The sequence below is a fragment of the Malania oleifera genome, chromosome 13, assembly GCF_029873635.1.
Source record: "Malania oleifera isolate guangnan ecotype guangnan chromosome 13, ASM2987363v1, whole genome shotgun sequence".
Taxonomy (NCBI): Eukaryota; Viridiplantae; Streptophyta; class Magnoliopsida; order Santalales; family Ximeniaceae; genus Malania; species Malania oleifera.
The window spans coordinates 76032673-76056344 of record NC_080429.1 but is presented as its reverse complement, the minus strand read 5'-3'; the positions used below and the strand labels follow the sequence as shown (position 1 = coordinate 76056344).

General features: G+C 37.5%; 1 protein-coding gene across 2 annotated transcripts in view; it reads right to left on the bottom strand.

Annotated features, from left to right (window-relative positions):
- The window catches only part of LOC131146270 (serine/threonine-protein phosphatase 2A 65 kDa regulatory subunit A beta isoform-like), a 59661-nt gene extending 38167 nt beyond the window's left edge, over positions 1–21494 (bottom strand). Inside the window, exons 1-4 of one of the 2 annotated variants that reach the window (XM_058095743.1) lie at positions 21258–21494; positions 19978–20371; positions 3117–3363; positions 1801–1913 (exon numbers count right to left, since the gene is read on the bottom strand). In XM_058095743.1, coding sequence (XP_057951726.1) covers positions 1801–1913; positions 3117–3363; positions 19978–20370 — 753 coding nt within the window. In that variant the 5' untranslated portion in view covers position 20371; positions 21258–21494. The remainder of the gene's footprint in view (positions 1–1800; positions 1914–3116; positions 3364–19977; positions 20372–21257) is intronic. The other variant, XM_058095744.1, reaches the window with a different exon arrangement.
- Between the last annotated feature and the right edge of the window lie 2178 nt (positions 21495–23672).

Here is a 23672-nt window from a genome sequence, read left to right as displayed (position 1 = left end):
AATTAATAAAAAGATGTTTTCCAATATTTCTAAATAAAATTTGGAAAATTGGAAAATGGCATTTTTGTAATTATTTGAAAAATTAGAAATGACAAATAATACTATTTTCACAAGCAAATAGTGCCAAAACTGTTTATTATTGCTCATTTATTTCAAATGAATGTTGTAAAAATGAAAAGTTAGCTAACTTTTTTTGTAATGTTTTTGGAAATCTAAAATGGAAAATGAAAACCTGTTTTCCAAAACTAAACAGGCCCTAAATCTTGTTGCCTTGTTTCTGACACAAAATTGATTTCTCCTTAATTTAAAAATAAAAGGGCATCCCCAGGCCATAAGACTCCCTGCTTTACAAGGGTAAGGGGAGGGTCGTCACAGCGTACGCAGCCTTACCCCAACTTTTATGTAGAGAGACTATTTCCTTGGCCTCCAATTCAAAGTGCAGAAACAGAAGAAATCATCAACAGTAAACTAGAATTCCTCAAAAGTTAAGAAACTCAAAGTTGATCAAATAAAGATTGTTGAGTCGTAACTTGTAAGCAGCAAGAAATTAAGAAGATATTCCAGCTTGCTCATCACATCAAATTGACAGAGAATAACAAACTGAATGATGCAAATGTCCAAGAACTTGGGAAGTTCGCTGGTGTCAATGGAAAAACAAGTGCTGCACTTAACATGAAAAATGAAGACCCGCCTATCATAACTCATAAGGATCAAGGAGACGAATATAGATTATTATGCCTAAATGGGCCTTTATAGCGAGGGCAAGTGTTACTGATGAAGGCTAGACTGCAGGAGTAGTTGAGCAATGGCACTGGCTCCAACAACCAAATGAATTTTCCAGATGGCTTCTTAGGCAGTGACAAGAAAACAAAGGCAGAGATCCTCATGGCAACAGGCACTCCACTAACCATCTGGCAACACTAAACATCTGGCAACAAAATGAATGGTCAATGATGACAACGGTGATGGGGAAAAGAACAATGACAGGGCTCTAGATTTTGAAAATTCTGTTTTGAAGGCATGTGTTTTGAGGATGTTCAGTGTGATTGGCTGGCTGCTCTGTATTAGCTAGGTTTATTTTAAAGATCTTTCTGTTCTTATAAGAAGGATTCCTGATTCTCCTGCTTTACACATTCTTTCTCTACGAATATAATTCCTTTTTAATAATAATAAAACTGATCCCTAGATAATGATTACTGTAATAATGCTGTGGTGGACAGCAAAAACCTATGATGTGGATTCACAATGATAATGATCTAGGTTGCATGGTGATGCCTACATGACGTGAATCACATAGCCTCTTTTTTTGTTTTGAGCTGATACCTGAGTGGCAGGTGACAGTGAGGCTGTGTGATATGCAGCATCAATGGAGATGAGTGATTAAGTGATAACTGAGGAGGACTGGTTGAGGACAACTAGAGAAATAACATCTTTAACATTGGCAACATCAAATGCACGGAGACCACAACTTTTTGACACCAAAATCAAGGAAACCTAATAAACTCTACAATAGTTATAACTAGTATCTACTAATCTAAAGCCTAATAAAATTGCAACAAAATTCAGAAATTCCAAATGTTATGGATTTAGATTTTCAGCCTTGTTCCTCAGACCGCAACCCTCTTTTTCTACTTCGTTCCATTCTCTTCATATTTATCCCAGTATTCTGAAAACTGGAGGGAGAAGTCTTATTTTGAAGAATTTCATTGCAAGCTAAATCATAAACTAGCACTTAAGGATGAGAGCTGTACAATGCTACAAAGGTATAGTTCAATAAAACATGCAACTTGATGAGCATACCTGAGAAAAATTAACTATAACAGGGAGAATGTGTGCTACACAGTCTTGGGGTTCCAACAACTTTCCAAGAGCTGCACAACCCTCAACAGCCAATAAACGAACGGAATCTTGATCTGAAATAATATTTGAAAGAAAAATAATAATAACCAAGCCTAAGTAAAGAATGAACTGAAAAATAAAATAATAGTAGTTGATATGCAAAATCTAAGTACTGAACAAAATAGGCTTTTGAAAGAAGGTAAACTCATTTTAGAGAAGCCACAGGAGACATCAGCCACGTAACAAGGGAGGAATACAGGAAAGTATTGTAAAACAAACAACAAATCAGTAAAACAAAAGCTAACTGAAAATACAAGGAGAAAAAAAAAATGGAGAATCAATATGCATAAAAAAGCACCACAGAAATAAAATGCATTATAACAGAAATTTAGGTATCCATGCTGGGCACTCTACATCTTCAAATATTCTCTGAGGAGTACAGGAAAGTATTGTAAAACAAACAACAAATCAATAAAACAAAAGCTAACTGAAAATACCAGGAGAAAAAAAAAATGGAGAATCAATATGCACAAAAGAGCTCCACAGAAATAAAATGCATCATAACAGAAATTCAGGTATCCATGCTGGGAGCTTTACATCTTCAAATATTCTCTTACTATTTTCCTTCCATGAAGTCCACAACCAGCATAAAGTAGGCAAAGACATCAAAAGGATTCAGTGCCAGATATTTGATGGCTTTTTCAAAACAGCTAGTGGGAAGGTTTAGAATGTAAAAGCCCAGATCCAGCAAGCTTTTTTCCTTATCCTAGAGAGAGCACAAGACTTCTGGGACAGAGAAACAAAGTGGCTCAGCATATGCCTAGATGAGCAAAATATCCACACACAAAAAACCCTATGAAAAGCTACTTGGGAACCCTGGTTTTTGAAAACAATATAAACATCGACACACAATCAAAGTATTAAGAATGTTTGCACAAATAAGCACCAACTATGAAAAATAAAATAAATAAATGATATCAATTGTACACATAAAACAGCAAAAAAGTTTTCTACGGTTCATTTATTTTTTTATTTTATACTCTTCTTTCATCTATTGAATGATGTGAGCAGACTCTAGTGGGCCAATGGTTGAATCAACCATCAACCTTGGTGTACCAGTTTTCTTTTATGAAAAATTTTGGAGCGCAGTGAACTGACAATGAAACTGTTTTAAAAAATAATGACATTCATCTATCAGCAAAGAACACATAACTACAACTCCATAACATGATGCTGTTAGCAAGTGAAGTCAAGCAGATATTGTATAAATTACACACCATCCTGTGTTAGGTCCTCAAATATTGACATGATGTCAGTCTTCAAATGGGCAGCTTCAACAGCAGCAGCAAATTTTCCAAGGTTTGTAGCAGCCGATCTTCTCACCATAGGCATGTCATCTTGACACAACTGACCGTATATTGTTCGTAGTTCGGTTTTTAATGTATCAGGGGCACTTGGATAAGCAATATGAAACAATCCACATGAGGAAACACGAGCTGTGAACCACTCACCAGCAGCCAATCTCTGAACATTGAAGATTATAATGAGTTTAGAAGGGAGGGAAAAAAAACACCCAACACCATAACAGTATAAAGCCAAAACAACAGCAAATATCAGATAAGAAAAGCATGAGAAAGGTGGTATTTGGTAAAATAGCAAATGCAGAAGGCCAAAGAGAGCAAATGATTCAGTATGGCAGATTTTTAAAACTAAATATCTTACTTCATCCATCAATTAATCCATGAGCAATGACAAAAGCCCAAAGGTTCTACTGCCCAGATTCAAGTCATTCTACTAAATTACAAAAAGAAAAGAACACATAAAGATTGGTGAAATTTTTAAAAATACTTGGGGCCTGTTCATTAATGGAAACAGTTTTTTCTTCTTTTGATAACAAGTTGTGAAAACAGTTCCATTTTCCATTTTCAGTTTTCCAAAGAATTACAAAAATGACACAACACAGATTGTTTTCCATTTGCATTGGTGAATGAAAGCTGGAAAACAATAAAATTTGTTCTTCAACTTTGGTGGAAAACTAGAGAACCATGTGGTGTTTTTTGTAAATTTTTTAGAAAATTAGAAATGGAAAAAATATTTTCCACAGTTGAACAGGCATTGAATAACTCACATATTTTCAGTAATCAATCATTAAGATAGCATAGTCAAATTGCTGCATTGTCCAGTAAGACCACAATACCACATACAACTGGCTAGCAGAACAGTCCAACATTAATAGATTATTATTCTTTGGTTGGCGCGCAGGCGAAAAAAATCACTGTCAAGGATTTGGAAATCTCTTTTCTTCTTTAAAAATTGCATAGATGGATGCTCCCAAGTAACACCCATAATCCTTTCCCAGTCTCCCGGAGTGGGGAGCAGGTGGGCTGGGGAGGAATCCTCACTCTTACCTGCAAGCAGGGAGGGGTAGCCCGTAGTGTCATGAGCCAAGCTTGTTTGGGGAATTATGCTTGCTTGTGACTGTTTGTCCTGTGTGAATGGGATGGGTTACCATCATTAAATAGAAGTATAGGTCTTCTTAATTTAATGTGTCAATGCCATGGTGTAGAATGGGAGTATGACTCCTTGGATATTTTGATTTTACCCAGTACCACAACTAAAATAGCTTATAAAGCCCTTTAAAAGAGGATGAGTGTTCATTAGTCTAGTAAAACTTACAAGCTTTTGTAAACATGTTTAGCCTAGTTGCTTCCTTCACTAAACACACTTCGCTTATGAAGGTTTTGTCAATGAATAATGTTGCTTCAATGTTTACCGTGTGCTTGTCATTTGCTTTCATGAACTGCTTACTACTTCCGCTTACTTTTCATTCAACTACTGTGAATGTGTTCTTGTGATAAACCATGGTATAAACTTACAAGCTTTTGTAAACATGTTTAGCCAAGTTGCTTCCCTCGCTAAACACACTTCGCTTATGAAGGTTTTGTCAATGAATAATGTTGCTTCAGTGTTTACCATGTGCTTGTCATTTGCTTTCATGAACTACTTACTACTTCCACTTACTTTTCATTCAACTACTGTGAATGTGTTCTTGTGATAAACCATGGTATACTTTGGTTGACTAGTTAAGCAAGAGTGTTTTAGCTAGTGCCACATGGCCCTTCACAAGGTGTGAGGTGTTTGGCCCATGATAGTTTGTTACATAGCTAGGTTAACTGCTAAGTGAACTCGGTTGCCCTCATAATGGGATTGTGTGAGGCATTGGTAAGAGACCATGCCAACCAATACCAAGAGAAACGAGGCGCAAGCTTGCTGAATGTGTTGATGCATTGGAAGGATAAAAAAAACATCAACAAGGTTATATTGTGGAGATGTCAAAGGACCTCCACACGATGATAGAAACTTTACTGGCTCAAATGGCGGATATGAATGCCAAGATGAACCTGGTAGTTCTTGCTATGGGAAATTCCAACACTATGGTGTATGGAAGAGCAAAGGTGCCAAAACCCAGAACATATGAGGGTGCTTGTAATGCTAAGTAGTTAGAGAACTTCTTATTTGACATGGAACAATACTTTCATGCAATGAAGGCTGACTCAGAGCAAGCAAAGTATCCAAGGCAACAATGTACTTGAACAGTAACACTAAGTTGAGGTGGCATACTAAGTACGATAAAATTGAGAATGGACAATGTATAATTGATTGTTAGGCAAACTTGAAGAGAGAACTTAAGGCCCAATTCTTTCCTAAGAATGTTAAGTATGATGCTCCACAGAAACTATGAGACCTTAAGCACGCTAGTACAATCAAGGAGTATGTGAAATAATTCTCTACTTTGATGTTGGATATTTGGGACATGTTAGAGAAAGACATGCTATTTTCTTGAGGGATTGAAATCATAGGCAAAGGCAAAACTTCATCAACAAAAAGTTCAAGACTTCTCTACAACACAAATTGTCGTCGTACACTTGACTAACTACGCTAGAGAGAGTTTCCTAATGACCAAAGAAAGTGATCTAGGTGGAAAAAATGGAAATTCTTCCAAGAAGGGTAAACCCAAAAGTGGGGAAGCCGACTCTAAGGCATCAACTTCAAAAGAAGCTTCGTCATCTCGGTTGTTCAACACACCCAATGGTAAGGGTAAGATGGCATGCTTCTTATACCGAGACCCTCACAAAGTTGTTGATTGCCCTCACAAGTCATTACTTAATGCCTTGCAAGCTTCCATTGTGAGAGGGCATTAGAAGACGATGAGGATGAGGAAGAAACCACAAGGATGGGTGCAATACGGCTACTCAATGCGTTGGAGATGTAGACAAAAGTTACCCAAGAGAAATGGTTAATGTTTCTAAACTTGTGGATTAATGGGAAGTGCACTCGTGCTATTGTTGATACTAAGACTATCCATAATTTTGTCTTACAGGCGAAAACATAAAGACTCAACTTAAACTTGGAGAAGGACTTAGGACGAATGGAAACGATTAACTCTGCAGCTTAGCCTACTCTGAAAATAGCCAAGCAAATGATTGTAAAGCATGGACAATGGGAAGTACATGCAAATTTCACAACCGTACCGATGGATGATTTCCAAGTGAAACTTGGAATGAAATTCTTGAGGGAGACTAAGGCAGTACTGATTACTCTTGCCAATTCCCTTTGTTTGATGGAAGAGCATCCTTGTATGGTGCAGGTCGTCGTAAAAAAAAAAAAAGATGATGAGAAGTTCCTCTCAGCCATGCAACTCAATAAGATTTTAAGAAGGGGTGAATAGACATATCTCGACACTCTAATGGTAAATGAAGACATAGGCCAAAAGCAAGTGCCTACTACCATCTAAGCTATGTTGGGTAAGTATAAACTTGTGATGCTAAACAAGCAACCTTACAACATGCCTCCACAATGAGGTGTGGAGCATAAAATTGAGTTGTTATCGAGTGGCTTTGAGGGGCAAAGCCGCCTACTAAAGGGTCAAATCAAATGGTGCCTCTAGAACTAGCAAAGTTGAGGAAGCAGCTTGATGAGTTATTAAAAGCAGCTATATACATCCTTCCAAAGCACTGTTTGGAGCACCGAGGAAACATGATGGGAGCATGCAAATGCGCATGAAATACCATGCGCTCAACAAGGTGACTATGTGCAATAAGTATCCCATTCCATTGATTGTTGATTTCTTTGATAAGCTAAGTCATGCCAAGTACTTCAACAAACTTGACTAGCAGTCAAGCTACTATCAGGTGTAAATAGTATACGGTAACAAACCGAATACAACTTGCATGACATGGTATAGGGCATATAAATTCTAAATGATGCCCTTTGGGCTGACGAATGCACCAACAACATTCTGCACCTTGATAAACCAGGTATTTCACGAGTACCTCAACAATTTTGTCGTGGTATACCTAAATGAAATTGTTATTTCAGCTCCACTCTAGAGGAATATAAAGAGCATCTACGGAAGATGATCAACAATCTAAAGGAAAACAGTATTTATGTGAAGAGAGAGAAGTGCTCGTTCGCACAACAGAGCATTAAATCCCTTGGTCATTTGATTAAGGTCATATCCAAATGGATATGAGGAAGGTGAGAGCTATTAAAAGACTGAAAAAATCCCAAAGATAGTAAAGGAACTGCTTTCCTTTCTTGGACTTGCCAACTATTATTGGAAGTTTGTGGAGGAGTACTCGAGCAGAATTGTGTCATTAACAACTACTCAAGAAGTCTTTAACAACTTGAAGGAAGCCAGGACGTGACAGCCAGTACTTGCTTTTCCAAACATCATAAAACCATTCGAGGTACAGATAGAAGCATCAAACTATGCATTTGACAGAGTCTTGTTACAAGATAGGCATTCTATTGTGTATGAGAACCGTACGCTTAGTGAAACTGAATGGAAGTACATAGCTCAAGGATATACTAGTGACAATACATGCCTTCAAGCATGGTGTTAGGGAGTGACAATGTAATGGGGAAAAAGGGGAGAGAGATACAACTATAATTGTATTCTCCAGGGATTTGGAATGAATATATGATTATCTATGTTATCGTTTGTATGATTATTCTCTTGTTGTTGGATAATACAAGTAGTCCTTTTCATTGTGGTGTTTTGTTGCCTTGGATTATGTCTCTGATTGTTATAGTCTTATTCGGTGTATAAAAATATATTGCTCGTGTGATATCCTATTGTTCCTTGGTTTTCTTGAGTATTGAGACTCACCAGGTGCTCGTGATTGCAGGCTTGAACGTGTGAGACTTGGCTAACTTGTCGAGGGAGAGCTCTCAACGAGTGCCACACGGCCCTTACTTGAGTCCCATTTTGGGGGTCCGTGACAGTTGGTATCACAGCACAGTGTGTGCGAGCACCATGAGTGGTAATATGAGAAACAAGTCAGGAAAAGTCGAGCGCATTGACGCGCTTGAGACAAAACTTGTAACCCTGGAGAGAACGTGCAGTGAACTCCAAGGGTTGGTGGCAACATTGATAAAAGAGAAAAGCGTGCCAATAGAGCTTGAGGCTGCTGAAGAAAACCCTAGAGAAACTCTCTATGGGATATCAAAAGTTGTAGAGAGACTTGAGAAACTTGAAAAATTCATTCCACGTGTGAAATCCCTAGAGAAACGGCCAAGAGAGCTCGAGGCCTTCCAGAAGAGTATCGAGCAGTTGAAAGCCTTTGAGAATAGGCTGGAACATATTGAGGGCATATTGCCATCTCTTTCGTCCCAACGGGGAAAGCCAATAGAGCTTGAGGCCTCCTTACAGGAGCTAACGGATAATTTTGATTTCCTTACAGAAGATGTTAAGGAGTCCATTACTGCTTTGAAGGAAGATTTGAAGGAGATGGGCAATGTCCGAAGTGCGGTGGTCCAAGTCCAGAGGGATTTACAAGAGATCACCGTGAAAGTGAATGCAGTGGCACAGATAGCCCGAAGGCCGCTTGTAGATCCCATTGAGAGTTTTCAATTGAAGGTACCGGAACCTAAAAGTTTTGGGGGTACGCGAGATGCCAAGGAGCTGGATAATTTCTTCTTTGATATGGAGCACTACTTCACATGCTCAGGAGTGGATCTAGAAGTGGACCGAGTAAATCTGGCAATGATATACGTGGTAGGGGATGCAAAATTGTGGTGGAGAACTAAATGGAATGATATTCAGCACAATAGATGTGTTATCAACACATGGGAGGGGTTGAAACAGGCGTTGAAGACTCAATTCTATCCCGAAAATGTGGAGTACATAGCAAAGTGCAAAGTAATGGAATTGCAACAAACAGGCTCAATAAGGAGCTATGTACGAGAATACCAAGCCTTGATGTTGGACATTATAGACATGACCGAATCAGACAAACTAATTCATTTTCTTCGGGGTTTGAAGACATGGCCAAGGAATGAATTGCGTCGGCAGGGTGCTGGTGATCTCTCTTCTGCCCTCGCTGCTGCCGAACGATTGGATGATTTTTCAGATAATTCTGGGAAGCGAAATTTGCCTACGTCCGCCAATAATGATTCCAGGCCCAGTAAAGTGTATAAGCCCACAAATGGTGGAAGGGATAGGGAGACAAATAGTTCTTGGAAAGATAAAGAGCGCCCATGGTTAAGGAATGGAGGGGCGGACGAACGGGGGGTGGAGAGCGTCGACCGATCTCTTGTTTTCTTTGCATGGGACCACATCAAGTGGCGGAATGCCCTGAACGTAAGGCTTTGAATGCTCTAAAAGCCCTTTGAGGGGAAACCTAAACCACGACAACAATTCCACAAGAACAACCGAATATAGTGGGAGCATTAGAGCGTCAAGTAATTAACAACAAGTCTCAGGAGAAGGGACTAATGTACGTTGATCTACTTTTGAATGGAAATAAAATCAGGGCCATGATTGATACAGGGGCCATCCATAATTTCATTGCTGATTCTGAAGTTCAACGGTTAGAATTGCAAGTAGATAAAGATGTGGGCAAGATAAAAGCAGTGAATTCTCCAGCGTTAACCACGGTGGGGGTGGTACCTAAAGTGGCATGCCAAATGGGATCATGAACAATTGATTTCACTGTGGCACCCCTTGATGACTTTGTTGTGGTATTGGGGATGGATTTTCTTAAAGTGACACGCTCAATGCCGATCCCAGTTGCGGATTGTCTTGTGATAATGGGAAGTGCACCTTATGCGGTCCCCGCAGCCTACAACAATTTCGATGAGAGGAAGTTGCTTTCAGCCCTCCAATTCAAAAAGGGAGTAAAAAGGGGAGAATCTTCTTTCGTGGTTCTACCAATAGTCTCAGAAGATGCAAAGGTAGGGAAATATCCACTTGAGATTAATTAAGTTTTAGAAGAGTTCAAGGAGGTGATCCCGGAACATCTACCGAGGGTTTTACCACCTCGACACCAGATTGACCACAAAATTGAACTTTTGCCAGGAGTAAAGCCGCTAGCACGTGCCCCTAATCGAATGGCGCCGCCGAAGTTAGCTGAACTTAGAAGGCAACTGAATGATCTTATCGCAGCAAGGTTCATCCGTCCTTCAAAAGCACCTTTTGGGGCCACAGTGTTATTTCAAAAGAAACAAGATGGTAGTTTGCGTTTGTGTGTAGATTATCGAGCTCTTAATAAGGTAACAGTGCGCAACAAGTATCCCATTCCACTTATTACTGATATTTTTTACCAGTTAAGTACAGCTAGATATTTCACGAAATTGGACTTGAGGTCGGGATATCATCAAGTGCGCATTGTTGAGGGAGATGAACCGAAGACCACCTGTGTCACCCGGTATGGAGCATTTGAATTCCTTGTCATGCCTTTTGGGCTAACAAATGCACCCGCTACCTTTTGTTCTCTAATGAATCAGGTTTTTCAGGAATACCTTGATCAGTTTGTGGTTGCTTACCTTGATGACATAATGGTTTTCAGCGCATCCTTAATAGAACATAAAGATCATCTTCGAAAGGTTTTTCAAAAACTCAAAGAAAATCAGTTATATGTAAAAGGGGAGAAGTGTGCTTTTGCTCAAAAGCGTATTAAATTCTTGGGGCATATCATTGAGGAGGGCCAGATACGGATGGATTCAGCTAAAGTAAAAACTATCAAGGAGTGGCAAGCACCTACATCCGTTAAAAAACTGCGATCTTTCTTGGGTCTAACCAACTACTATCGAAAGTTTATAGAGGGGTACTCCAGAAGAGTTGTATTGTTAACAAATTTACTGAGGAAGGGGGTACCATGGGGGTGGTCAGAAGAGTGTCAATCAACATTTGTTGAATGAAAGGAAAAGATTGTAAGAGATCCTGTGCTAATCCTTCCTGATGTGACAAAACCGTTTGAAGTGCAAGTAGATGCCTCAGACTTTGCATTAGGGGGAGTTCTCTTGCAGGAAGGGCATCCAGTTGCTTTTGAAAGTAGAAAATTATCGGGTGCCGAACGGAACTATACAGCACAGGAAAAGGAGCTTCTCGCAGTGGTACACTGTCTTCGGGTGTGGAGGCACTATCTCTTGGGGTCCAAGTTTGTGGTAAAAACAGATAATGTGGCAGTTACTCACTTTTTGTCACAACCTGGATTAACGTCAAAACAAGCCCGTTGGCAAGAGAAGCTAGATGAATTTAATTTTGATTTTGAATATAAAGTAGGGAAGACGAATGAAGTGGCTGATGCTTCAAGTAGAAAAACCGAATTGGCAGCATTGAAACTCATCAATCATCTATCAACTAGTAGGGCGGCGTTATCTTTGAAGAATCTTATCAGGGAACATTTAAGTACAGACCAGCAGGCGCACTCCCTGAGCACACTAATAGAAGAAGGAAAGACTCGACAATTCTGGGTAGAAGATGGACTGATTATGACTAAAGGCAGGAGAGTCTATGTGCCCAAAGCGGGAAACTTGAGGAAAACCCTACTAAAAGAGTGTCATGATACATTGTGGGCTGGTCATCCTGGATGGCGAAGAACTCACGCATTGATTACACAGGGGTACTATTGGCCGAATATGCAAGATGATGTGATGAGTTATACCAAAACGTGCTTGATCTATCAACAAGACAAGGTTGAAAGAAAGAAGACCTCAGGTTTATTAAAGTCATTGCTTGTTCCTGCCAGGCCATGGGAGAGTGTCTCTTTGGACTTCATTTCCTTGTTGCCAAAAGTAGAGGAGTATGACACAATTTTGGTGGTGATTGACCGGTTCTCAAAGTATGCAACTTTCGTACCAGTCTCAAAGCCATGTTCAGCAGAGAAGACAGCTCAGCTATTCTTCAAGCATGTGATGAAATATTGGGGTGTTCCAGAAAGCCTAATCAGTGATAGGGATGTTAGATTCATGGGGGGATTTTGGGGTGAACTCTTTCGCTTGATGGGTTCAAACCTTAATCTTTCCACCAGCTATCACCCACAGACAGATGGTCAGACCAAACGTTTTAATGGGATGCTGGAGGAATACTTGCGACAATTCGTTAACTCCAATCAGAAGAATTGGGTTACTTTACTAGACACGGCACAATTTTGTTTTAACTCCATGAAATCTTCTGCTACTAATAAAAGCCCTTTTGAGATTGTGACAGGTCAACAACCGACTCTCCCGCACACTCTGGATGGTCCATACAAAGGAAATTGCCCAAAAGCATACCAATTTACGAAACATTGGTTGCAAAACATCGAAGTCACTCAAGCTCAGTTAGAAAAAGCATCGAAGCGCATGAAGAAATGGGCTGACAAAGGGAGACAACCACAACAATTTGAAGCTGGAAATCTAGTTCTTGTAAAAGTGCCACAAGAGACATTTCGCTTTCTTCGCGGTAAGGATAAAAGGCTGTTACGCCATTACGAGGGTCCAATTAGAGTGATCGAGAAGGTGGGAAATGCATCTTATCGGCTTGAGCAGCCTGAGTGGATGAAAAGTCACAGACGTCCAGTCCATCCTGTGTTTCATGTAAGCAATTTAAAGTCATTCCACACAAATGATGCAGATCCACACCGACAAAAGCTAAGGAGATCGGCCATTTCCAGAAGGTAGCCTGTCAACAAAGAAGTCCAGGAGATCATTGCAAACAGAGTCGTCAATGCAGAAGGTCGTCAACAACGGCAATTTTTGGTTCAGTGGCTGGGGCTGGGGGAAGAAGAGAATAGTTGGGAAACGGCAGACAACCTTCAGCATGCCATACAGAAGATTGAAGATTTCAGAAATTTGAAGACAATGACATCAACTTCGACTTCAAAAGAGTGAGACGGCCTTCTACAACACATCGACGAGGACGTCGATAAAATGAGTGGGGGAGGATGTTAGGGAGTGACAATGTAATGGGGAAAAAGGGGAGAGAGATACAACTATAATTGTATTCTCCAGGGATTTGGAATGAATATATGATTATCTATGTTATCGTTTGTATGATTATTCTCTTGTTGTTGAATAATACAAGTAGTCCTTTTCATTGTGGTGTTTTGTTGCCTTGGATTGTTATAGTCTTATTCGGTGTATAAAAATATATTGCTCGTGTGATATCCTATTGTTCCTTGGTTTTCTTGAGTATTGAGACTCACTAGGTGCTCGTGATTGCAGGCTTGAACATGTGAGACTTGGCTGACTTGTCGAGGGAGAGCTCTCAACGAGTGCCACACGGCCCTTACTTGAGTCCCATTTTGGGGGTCCGTGACACATGGCAAAATTACCTACTTGGGTCGATATTTGTGGTGAAAACATATAACTCAGTTGTTAGTCACTTTTTTACACAATCATAGTTATCACCCAAGTAGGTCCATTGGCAAGAATTCCTAACAAAGTTTGATGCTTGTGTCTTTATAGATGGTAACACACTTGACACTTTGACAGTAAGTAAGGCCACCATGACAATGCGGGAGCGCATCAAGAAGAACCTTACCAAAGATCCAATTGCCCAAAACCTCATGAAGTTCGCTAAAGAGGGCAAAGCGTGCCAGTTCTGGTTAAAAGATGGATTGCTAATGACACATGGTAATTGGCTCTTTGTGCCTTGAGTTGGAGACCTAAGGAAGACACCATAGTTGTCAAATCGAGATTCGAATCATGAATCAAATTCCAATTTTGGGAATCAAGAATCGAATCAAATCGAATCGTAAGATTTAGTGCAAATTTCCAAAATCAATTGTAAATGACATGCATATATTGATATACAAGCAACAAGCAAAATGGTAAAATATATTTAAATTTTGACAATAAAAAAATTACATTTCATGTGTATGCTTTCCCCAAACAAATGGAAAGTATGGGAATGAGTCAAGAATATTAATTAAAAATGAACTTTTGTGATGTTTAAGGGAAGGAATCAAGAAAAAATAATATGAAACTAAACGTCCAATGTTTATCAACAATTAAGAAAATAATATTTCATGCATATTCTTTCTCAAATTAAAAATTTTTTTAAAAAAACAATTAACCTAAAAAATAATAATAATTGAACAAACTACTCGAAAAACCAGCTTCTGAATCTTCAAAACACAATGAAACATGAGTACCACCTGTACCAACTTAACCAATGAGTGTTTGGCCCCTTCTTAATGGCAAAGCATCATACCCCTCTAAGAGTGAAGAAATGGTTTTGTGAAGTCAACATTAGACCTAAAGTTCTATTTTCTCCTCTTTTCTAGCACAAAACTAGCATAGACAAGGGATGAAGGGTAATCTTGCAAAAATAAAAGCAATAAAAAAATGTTGTTTTTTGGGGTTTTAAACCAGTCGAGTGTGTCAAGATATGATAGGTCCAAAATCATGTGAATCAATAGATTCAGATCGATTAATAAGATTCACAAGGTGAATTGATAGATTCGGCAACGATTCAATTGTTTTTAGATTCGATACTAAGATTCAGATCAATTTGGTGTGGGATTGATACAAATTGTATGAATCAAATCGAGAATCATAAGATTCTAACTACCATGGAAGACACTACTAAGAGAATGTTGTGAGCAAGCCATCAAGGATGGCATCACACTTTGGCATTGTTGAAGCAAAGGTATTACTGTCATGGCATCACACTTTAGCATTGTTGAAGTAGAGGTACTACTAGTCGCACATGCGTAATGAGGTGGTCAAATATACCCGAACAAGTCTCACTTGCCAGCAAGACAAGACGGATCAAAAGAAGATTGTAGAACTGCTAAATCCTCTTCAAGTACCAACGAGATCGTGGGAGAGTATCTCACTTGACATCATGACCAACTTGAGTGAGAGACGCAGTGTCTATACCCGTGCTTGTAGACAGGTTTTCAAAGTACTGAACTTTAATATACGCACCACAGTACTGTTCAACAAAGGAGATAGCACATTTGTTTTTTCAAACACATTGTAAAGTATTGGGGTGTTCCCCTAGACATTGTCAATGACTAAGACTCAAGATTCACCAGCAATTTCTAGACAAAATTTTTCAAAATCCTTGATTCATAGATTGACAATCTCTTCGACCTACCACCCACAAACGGATGGACAAATGGAGAGATTCAATGGGCTACAAGAGGAGTACTTGCACCATTTTGTCACCTACTGATCAAAAAAACTAAGTGCAGCTACTCAACGTGGGTCAGTTCTTTTTCAACGCCCAAACAAGCTTAACAACCAACAAGAGTGTTGGAATTGGTGTGATCCCAAGAGGGAGGGTGAATTGGGTTTTAAAAATATTTCGACTAATTTAAACATTTACACCGATTCACCACAGTTCATATCTCATTCAGTATAGTAGCATATATGAAAAATAATGAAGCTATACGTTCAAACATACACGTGCGGCATATCCCATTTAACTCAAATGTGTGCATGCAAATAATTGTAACAGTGAATAAACAAGCATGCACAAATAGAAATTTAAGTGCGGAAATTTAAATCAGATAGAGAGAGAGTGACACACAAATTTGCTATCGAGGTTCGGCCAAACTAACCTACGTCCCTACCTTGGGCATACCCCCCAAGGATTCCACTATCCTTACTCACTTAAATGGATGAAGCAAAAGCCATTACAACCTTTCCTTACGGGGCAAGGTAAACCCCAACTCAATTATAAGGTTGAATCCAACTTGTCTCCCTTACGGGGCAGAGGCTCCCCAATTCAATTTTCTGAGCTGAACCCAACCGGTATCACTTACGGGGCTGAGACTCACCAATTCAATTCACGAGCTGAACCCAACCATTACATTTAAAAATATTTTTCATACATATAAACATGCTAAATACAAGCAGAGATGTACATTATTAAAGCTCAAATACATACACTCTCTTATGATATAAAATAAGCTCAGTAGAGTAAAGGTGTTTTTCAAATAGTTAATGCACAAATAAAATATATGTGAATATTATAAATATGTTCTCCAATTAAAATTTTTGCAAATAAAAAATATTTGGAGAATGTGGGATTTTAAGTTCAAGAAAATATTTGCGCTATAAATAATTTCTCCCAATAATATTTATAATGAAAATAATCGGGAGAAACCCAAGCAATACTCTCAAAGATGATTTTCAAAATAAAAGCTAAGTGAGAGTAAAAGCTATGGATCAACAATACGAGTGCCCAAAAATAAATGTACTCTCTTCAAAAAGATTTTTGAAATAAAAGAATGGAAGAGAGTTGGAGAGATTTGTTTGAAAAAATTGCCCCAAAGAAATGATTTTAGCAATAAAGATTGATTTGGGGGAACTTTGATTAACGAAGCTTTAGAGAGAATTTTAAAGTTAATCAAAGTTGCTAATCTGAGTTATGGAGGAGGTATTTATAGATTTTCAGGAAATCTGACCATTGAGGGATACGCTCGGTATTTTGGAAAAGTTTAATTAAAAAATTAATGACGTTTTAGCCTTAAAAAATTTCCAATCCGAGAGGTTCGATCGACCCAGGTAAAGGTTCGGTCAACCACTTTTGTAAGTTCAGTCGACCAGGGCAAATTTGAATTAAGGATATGGTCGACCGTCTCAGGGCAATTATAAACCCTTCGTGGGGTCGATCGATCGAGATAAAGGTCGGTTGACCATTCATATAAGATTCGGTTGACCAAGCTCTTTTAGAACTAGAAGTTCGGTCGACCAAGTAGTTGGAAAAAGTGTATTTATATAGATCGGTTGACCGAGGAAGGTTAGTTCAAAAACAGTTCGGTCGACCGAGACATGGTCAACATTTTGACTTTGGGGCGAACAGTGGTTCGGTCAACCATCGTAATATAATATACAATCGGTTGGTTGACCGAGCATGCCAAAATTACAAATATGCCCTCAGGGTGAGCTCGGTTGACTGAGGTGATTTAACATATAAAGGGTCGGTTGACCAAGGCTTTATAGCACATGCCTCACGTGGCAAGTTCGGTCAACCAATTCATTTAGTACATAAGAGTTCAGTCGACCGAGGCTCTTTAACTAAGCTAAAAATCCAGCATCGGTCGACAAAGGTCGACCGAAGGCTTTGTTTTTGCCCCGATTTTGACCCTAACCAATTTAAACCTTTTTGTATGATTTAGTTGTTAAGAAAAAGATTTTCTGTGAAGTGTGTTTGTCCCTAGGGTCTATCTACAGTCATTCTGAGCTTTCATCCATATCATGCAGATGCATGCATTATTACAGACCAAAATAATAAAAATTAAATGTAATACAAGTAGAATCAAAATGTCTTCTTCTTTTACTTTTCATTTTCCATGGAATTCGCCAAGAAAGTGTGAGCTTTATGTTCCTAGTGGCATCCATTTTTCGGTATCTTATGTTCGTACTGAAATGAAAAACTTGTTCACACATTAAATGTACACATAAAATACTAGTACTTTGTCAGCATCAATATAAGTATTGGACTCAAAAAATCAACAAAGAGTCCTCTTAAGCTTGTTACAGGCTAGCAGTTGTTGTTACCTCATACAGTGGATAAGCCGCACAAAAGGAAAGAGTTCAAAAGCATACATCTTCACCAAATAATGGAAACAGAATATAGAGATTGCTCGAGCTTACCAAGAAAAAGTTTTCAAGCAATGAAAAAGTGGGTAGATTGGGAGAGAAGACTGTTGCACTTCAACGCAGATAACTTGGCATCACCCTGAACATATCAGGTCGAGATAGGAGACTACTTAGCAAATATGAAAGACGTATCCTAGTACATCTAGTGTTTCACGCAACTGCCTAAAGTCATTCAACGAATCAACACTAACACTGAAGATCCAAGTAGAAGTCAGTCAATCAAAGCAACATAAAAAATGCACAATTTGACAGAAGAGAAGTTGAAGTCATCCTTGAAAACAGAGAGTCCACATCATCAAGGAAGAAGCGGCACAAATTCTTAGTGAAGTGGAAAGGCCTTGGCGAAGAAATCAGTTGAATCTCAACAAAAGACTTACAACTATTCATGGACGAAGTTGAAAAGTACCTAGCATCAAAGTCTACAAGGACATTAACCACATAAGCGGGAGAGAATGTCAAGAGCCAAGCTTTTTCAGGGCATTATGTTTGCCTATGACGTCTTGCCTTGTGTGAACGGGATGGATTACCATCATGTAAATAGTAGTATAGGTTTTCTTAATTGAATGTGTCAATGCATTAGTGTAGAATGGGAGTATTGACTCCTCAAACATTTTGATATTGCCTAATGCCAAAGTTAAAATAGCATACAAAGCTTTTTAGGAGAGGATGAGTTTCATCAATCTTGTAAAACTCACTAGCTTTTGTAAACGTGTTTAGCATGCTTGCCTCCCTCGCTAAACATATATTGTTTACGGAGGTGTTGTTAATGAATTATGTTACTTCAATGTTTACCGCATGCTTGTCATTTCCTTTCATTAATTGTTTTCTACTTATATTTCATTCAACTACAGTGAATGTGTACTTGTGGTAAATCGTGGTATAGTTTGGCTGACTAGTTAAACAAGAGTATTTGAGCTAGTATTGCATGTCCCTTCACAAGGTGAGAGGTGTTCGGCTCATGACATGTATCTAGACTAAGACCATGCAACAAAATGACAGCTAATCAAGTAGGTAACTTGTAAGCATGGTCTTAAATTTCAACGAAATTGTCGAAATTCCCAATTTCCATCACCTTTGAAATTAAATGATAGTCAATTTCCGTCTCGTGAAATTTCCATCAAAATGCATCATCCAAAATTTGTCGAGATCTCAAAATGTTAGCGAAACTTGTCAAAATTTTAACTATAGAATGGTTTCCTTGGAATTCAAATGATAGATTTAAATGCAAAACGAAATTTCTCTCTTAATATATTTTATTTTTTAATCGAAACAAAATATCATTAAGGGCTTATGAAATTATATAAAAATTTAAAATTAGACTCAACATCAACATTTTATTTAGCCATTCATGTCTAAATTATCTTTATTTGTATAGTAAAAATATTTAATTGATATGAATTTCATCTACATAATCAAATATATTTAATACACATATTATATTACAACTATTGCACCTCATGCAAAACATAGACCTATTTCATTTATAATATATTAGTCCTAAAGCTTTAAATATTATGTCCAACCATTTCTAAAGTTCATAAAAGAATTCCAAGCTTTACAACTAATTTTCATTGTTTTTTCAAATCAAAATTGAAATTAGTATCAGAATTCCTTTCCTTTGGAGCTTCAAAATTTTAGTTGAAATCAGAATTTAAGACCTTGCTTACAAGTCACCCTAAACATGCTTTCGCACTATATGGGCCCCTAGCACTCTAGTTAGACAATTGACATTCTGTGTAGTGGGACTTATTGATAAACTGATTATCCTAGCAAAGAAATTTACATAAGGACAAAAAAAAAAAGATATACACAATCCAACAATGATCTAAAATCATCTTGTAAGTAGAATAGAAAGAATATTTCCTCACAAATAATTTTCTTAGTTTTGGGAATTAAAATAGTGTGAATACTCAAATTAAGGATGCCCCTTATATTTTTTGCCTTCCTTCTAGTGTGTAGAATAATCAGAAATCAAATCCGCATGCTCCATAATTTAAGTTATACTAATCACTAATCACTTTATCTCATTTTAGCCAAGTAACCATTTCACCTCATAACAGTATATACATTATAAACATTAAGAATCTATAAATAAGTTAACTACAAACGTTGTTTAAAGCAGAAGTTAATTTTATTGCCTAGGCCACATTTTTTCCAAGGTGTGTGAAATTGCCCAAGAACTACTTAGATGCCAAATACCTAAAGCAGAACAACAAGTATCCATATCAAAGAGCAAATAATTTGTTATCTGACCTTAACCAGAGGAATGAAATGCTCCACCAAATCAGACTCCCTCATTTGAGCCCCAATTCTACACAATGACTCCACAGCTTTGTCTCTCACGCAAGTTTCCTCAACCGTACATAGGGCTTCCAAAGGTGGAAGCAAAACATTAGCATGTTCCACACCTCCAACATATGGAATAAACACCCCTAACTCTTCTGCCATTGCAAGAAGCACTTCATCGTCGTCATCATTATTCTCACTAAGAAAAGGAATCAATTCCTTTCGGGTCCTCTCCTCTCCAAGTGCTCGAGCAATTGTCGAGAGACGGCGGATTGAGTTCAAACGAAGCTGAATGTCTTCATTTTTTAGCTCATCAATTAGAACGGCAATCGGATACAGAGGCTCATCAATCATTGCCATCCTGTGATATGAAATCTGAATTACTGCTGATATAAATGCAATAAATGTGAAACATCAAGTAAGCAATTAAAAACTATTAGAATATGAAAATGTTTGTCAGCTGAGAAAATGTTTGACAATAACTGGATCTCTAGTTATTCTTTATTGACAAAATAAGAAGATAAAAAGGCTCCACTCCAGCAAAATGACCCTAATACAACTGCTTGGCTTAGTCTAAACTTCAACTAACCATAAGGCTTCGTTTGCTTCCCATGAGAAATCTCATTAACATCTTGAATGACCCATTTTCATCACTTAAGACAAGAATCAGAAAGGTCCCACTTCCATTTTTCATTTGTTCATCATTTTCCCTTTGTTTTCTCAGCCAACAAATTAATCAAGCACAAACTACGACAAATCGAAAGAGGTATCCCGCAGCCGAAGTATAAAATGGCACAACGAGGAATAAATTTGAATTTTTTTAATTTAAAAAAAACCAAAGCCTCAGTTTTAAACAAAATGTGAGAATAAATGCCAGAATATGCCAAACATAAACTTACTTGAACCGATTTCACATGAGATTTTGAGCAAGAATATATAAATTTCACAAAATTCTCGATTTCGTTAAAAAGGAATCAAAATAAACCTCCCAGATCCCGTAAGATAATTCAAAAGAGAGAGAGAGAGAGAGAGAGAGAGAGAGAGAGAGAGAGAGAGAGATAACCGATCGTACAAAAACTAGGAAACGTCGAATAAAGTTGCCCAGAAAACACACACACACAAAAAAAAACAGATACAGATAAAAATCATAACATAAGAAAGTGTGTGTGTGTGTGTGTGTGTGTGTGTGTGAGAGAGAGAGAGAGAGAGAGAGAGAGAGAGAGAGAGAGAGAGACGAAGAGAAGCACCTGAGGCTTTCGGAACGAGGGCGCAGTCCTCCAACTCGATCTAATTGGGGCAGTGGCGCAAATGGGCAGACTTCGATGTTCGCAAGAGAGAGAGAGTTATGAAATGTTTTGTTGTCCTAGAATTGCGAATCTCCGGAAGCGGTTTGCCCTTTTTGACCAAATTCCCAGAATGTACTAACTCAAAGATGCAAGGGGAGGGGCGGCTGCTGTTGGAATTAAAAATTATAAAAAATTAACAACTTAGCTTAATGTTTTTAATACTAAATAAATTAAAATTTTAATTGATTTGACTAACCAACAGCAATTTTAGGGTTTGTTTGACATCCTCATCGTTTTTTATTTCTATTTCTGAATCTCTACCGTGAAAAAAAAGATTACAAAAATTTATTTGTTTCTATTGTTAATTTTTTGTTTATATTATTGATTTTCAGTCATTTACTTGAGAACTAAAAATCAAATTTTATGGTTTTCAATTATTTTGATACTTATTGTCAAAAATTTTAATATTCAGAAATAATTCTTTTTGATTAAATTGTTCATTTTATACACTTTTGAATTAAAATCAAAATTAAATTATCAAATGAATTTAAATATTATTAAAATGAAAATATACAAATATTTCAAAAATTATAAGAAAGTCAAGTACAAAATATTTTTACCATTTTTCAATTGTCACGTCTAATAGAATTTTTATTATAAAGTAAATTTTGAAGTAGAATAATTAAGTAAAATAATTATAATAAATTTACTTTTATTATAATATTTTTTAATGTGTATTATTTGTAATTTTATTATTTTAATCATATTTTTATAATGTTTTGATTTAAGGACTTCTATCCTAGGCTCTACTTTGAACATTGCAACAAGTGTCGCTAAAGTATCAGAAATTTGGTTGTTCCCCATTGGTCAATGGTGAAATTCAATTTCATCAAACTCTTCTGTCATTTTGAGGATAAAATGTTGATAGGTAATCAACTTGACATCTCGGGTTACATTGGCCAATGGTGAAATTCAATTTCATTAAACTCTTCTACCATTTTGAGGATAAATTGTTGATAGGGAATCAACTTGGCATCTCAGGTCTCCTATTCCCCTTTTAATTAATATATTACCAAGGGCAAGTCTCCTTTGACCATCAACTTTTTTACCCCTCAATTTAGTGTTGCTTGTAACCCTAGGATGCACTATTTATATTCTACTACATTATTAGTACATGGAAATAGAAGCTTTGATGTGACCGAAAAGTATTTTTCCTTTTGCGAGATTATCATGGCTCCTATTCCATAACCTAAAGCATTTGACGCTCCATCAAAAAGCATGACCCATTCAGCCTCTTGGCCTTCGTCGCATTGTTCTACTACATCAATGTATTCATTTGGAAATTCAAACTTCATTGGCTAGTAGTCATCAATGGCTTTATTTGCCGAATATTCTACTACTGCACTACCCTTTATAGCCTTCCTTATGACATACACAATGTCATATTCTGTGAGTAACATTTGTCACCTGGTCACCCAACCTATTAAAGTTGGTTTCTCTAAGATATACTTTATCGAATCCATCTTAGAAATTAACTAGGTGGTGTAATACAAAATGTATTGTCTTAATCTATTAACAACCCATGTAAAGCACAAGAAGTCTTCTCCAAATAACCTGTGAACTTCTTACTCAAATAATAAATAAATTGTTCTTTTCTTCTGTGAACTTCTTACTCAAATAATAAATAACCTGCTCTTTTCTCCTCAAAGCAGCATGCTGCCCCAATACACAATCCATTGAATTTTTTGAAATTGTGAAGTACAAGATAAGTGGATGCCCAAGAACCAGAGGAACTAGCATAGGTGGATTAGGATATATCTTATGATCTTTTCAACGGCTTACTAACACTCTTCATTTGTCACAACCTGCTCATTTTCACATATATATATTTTTTTAACATCAAAACATAAAATCAATATCATACATCTCACATTCCAGCTCAGTAGGTCACCATCCACCTGAACCCGTGGGTACCAGGGATATAACAGAACTTACAGCAGAAGCCTACGTAACAAAAAGCATAAAATCATACATATCTCATCATAATATGCATAACAATATACCAGAGTACTACAATCACTATCTCTCAGTATATACATCCCAAAAATGAAATCTAGGGACAATTCTCACAAAACCTCACTATCCTTACCAAAACTTACCCTTAAAAAGGGCAGTTAACAGCACTATATCAGCGGAGCTTTTCCCGCTCTCCTATCTGGGGCTCTTGAAAAGTTAATGAAATTTAGGGGTGAGACACCTCTCAGTAAGGGAAATAAACTAATACTAGTGTGTGGCAACATGAGTATACTGTGTTCTACATATACCATACATAACATATTCAATACTGTTTATCAAATCTGGGAAACATATATATAT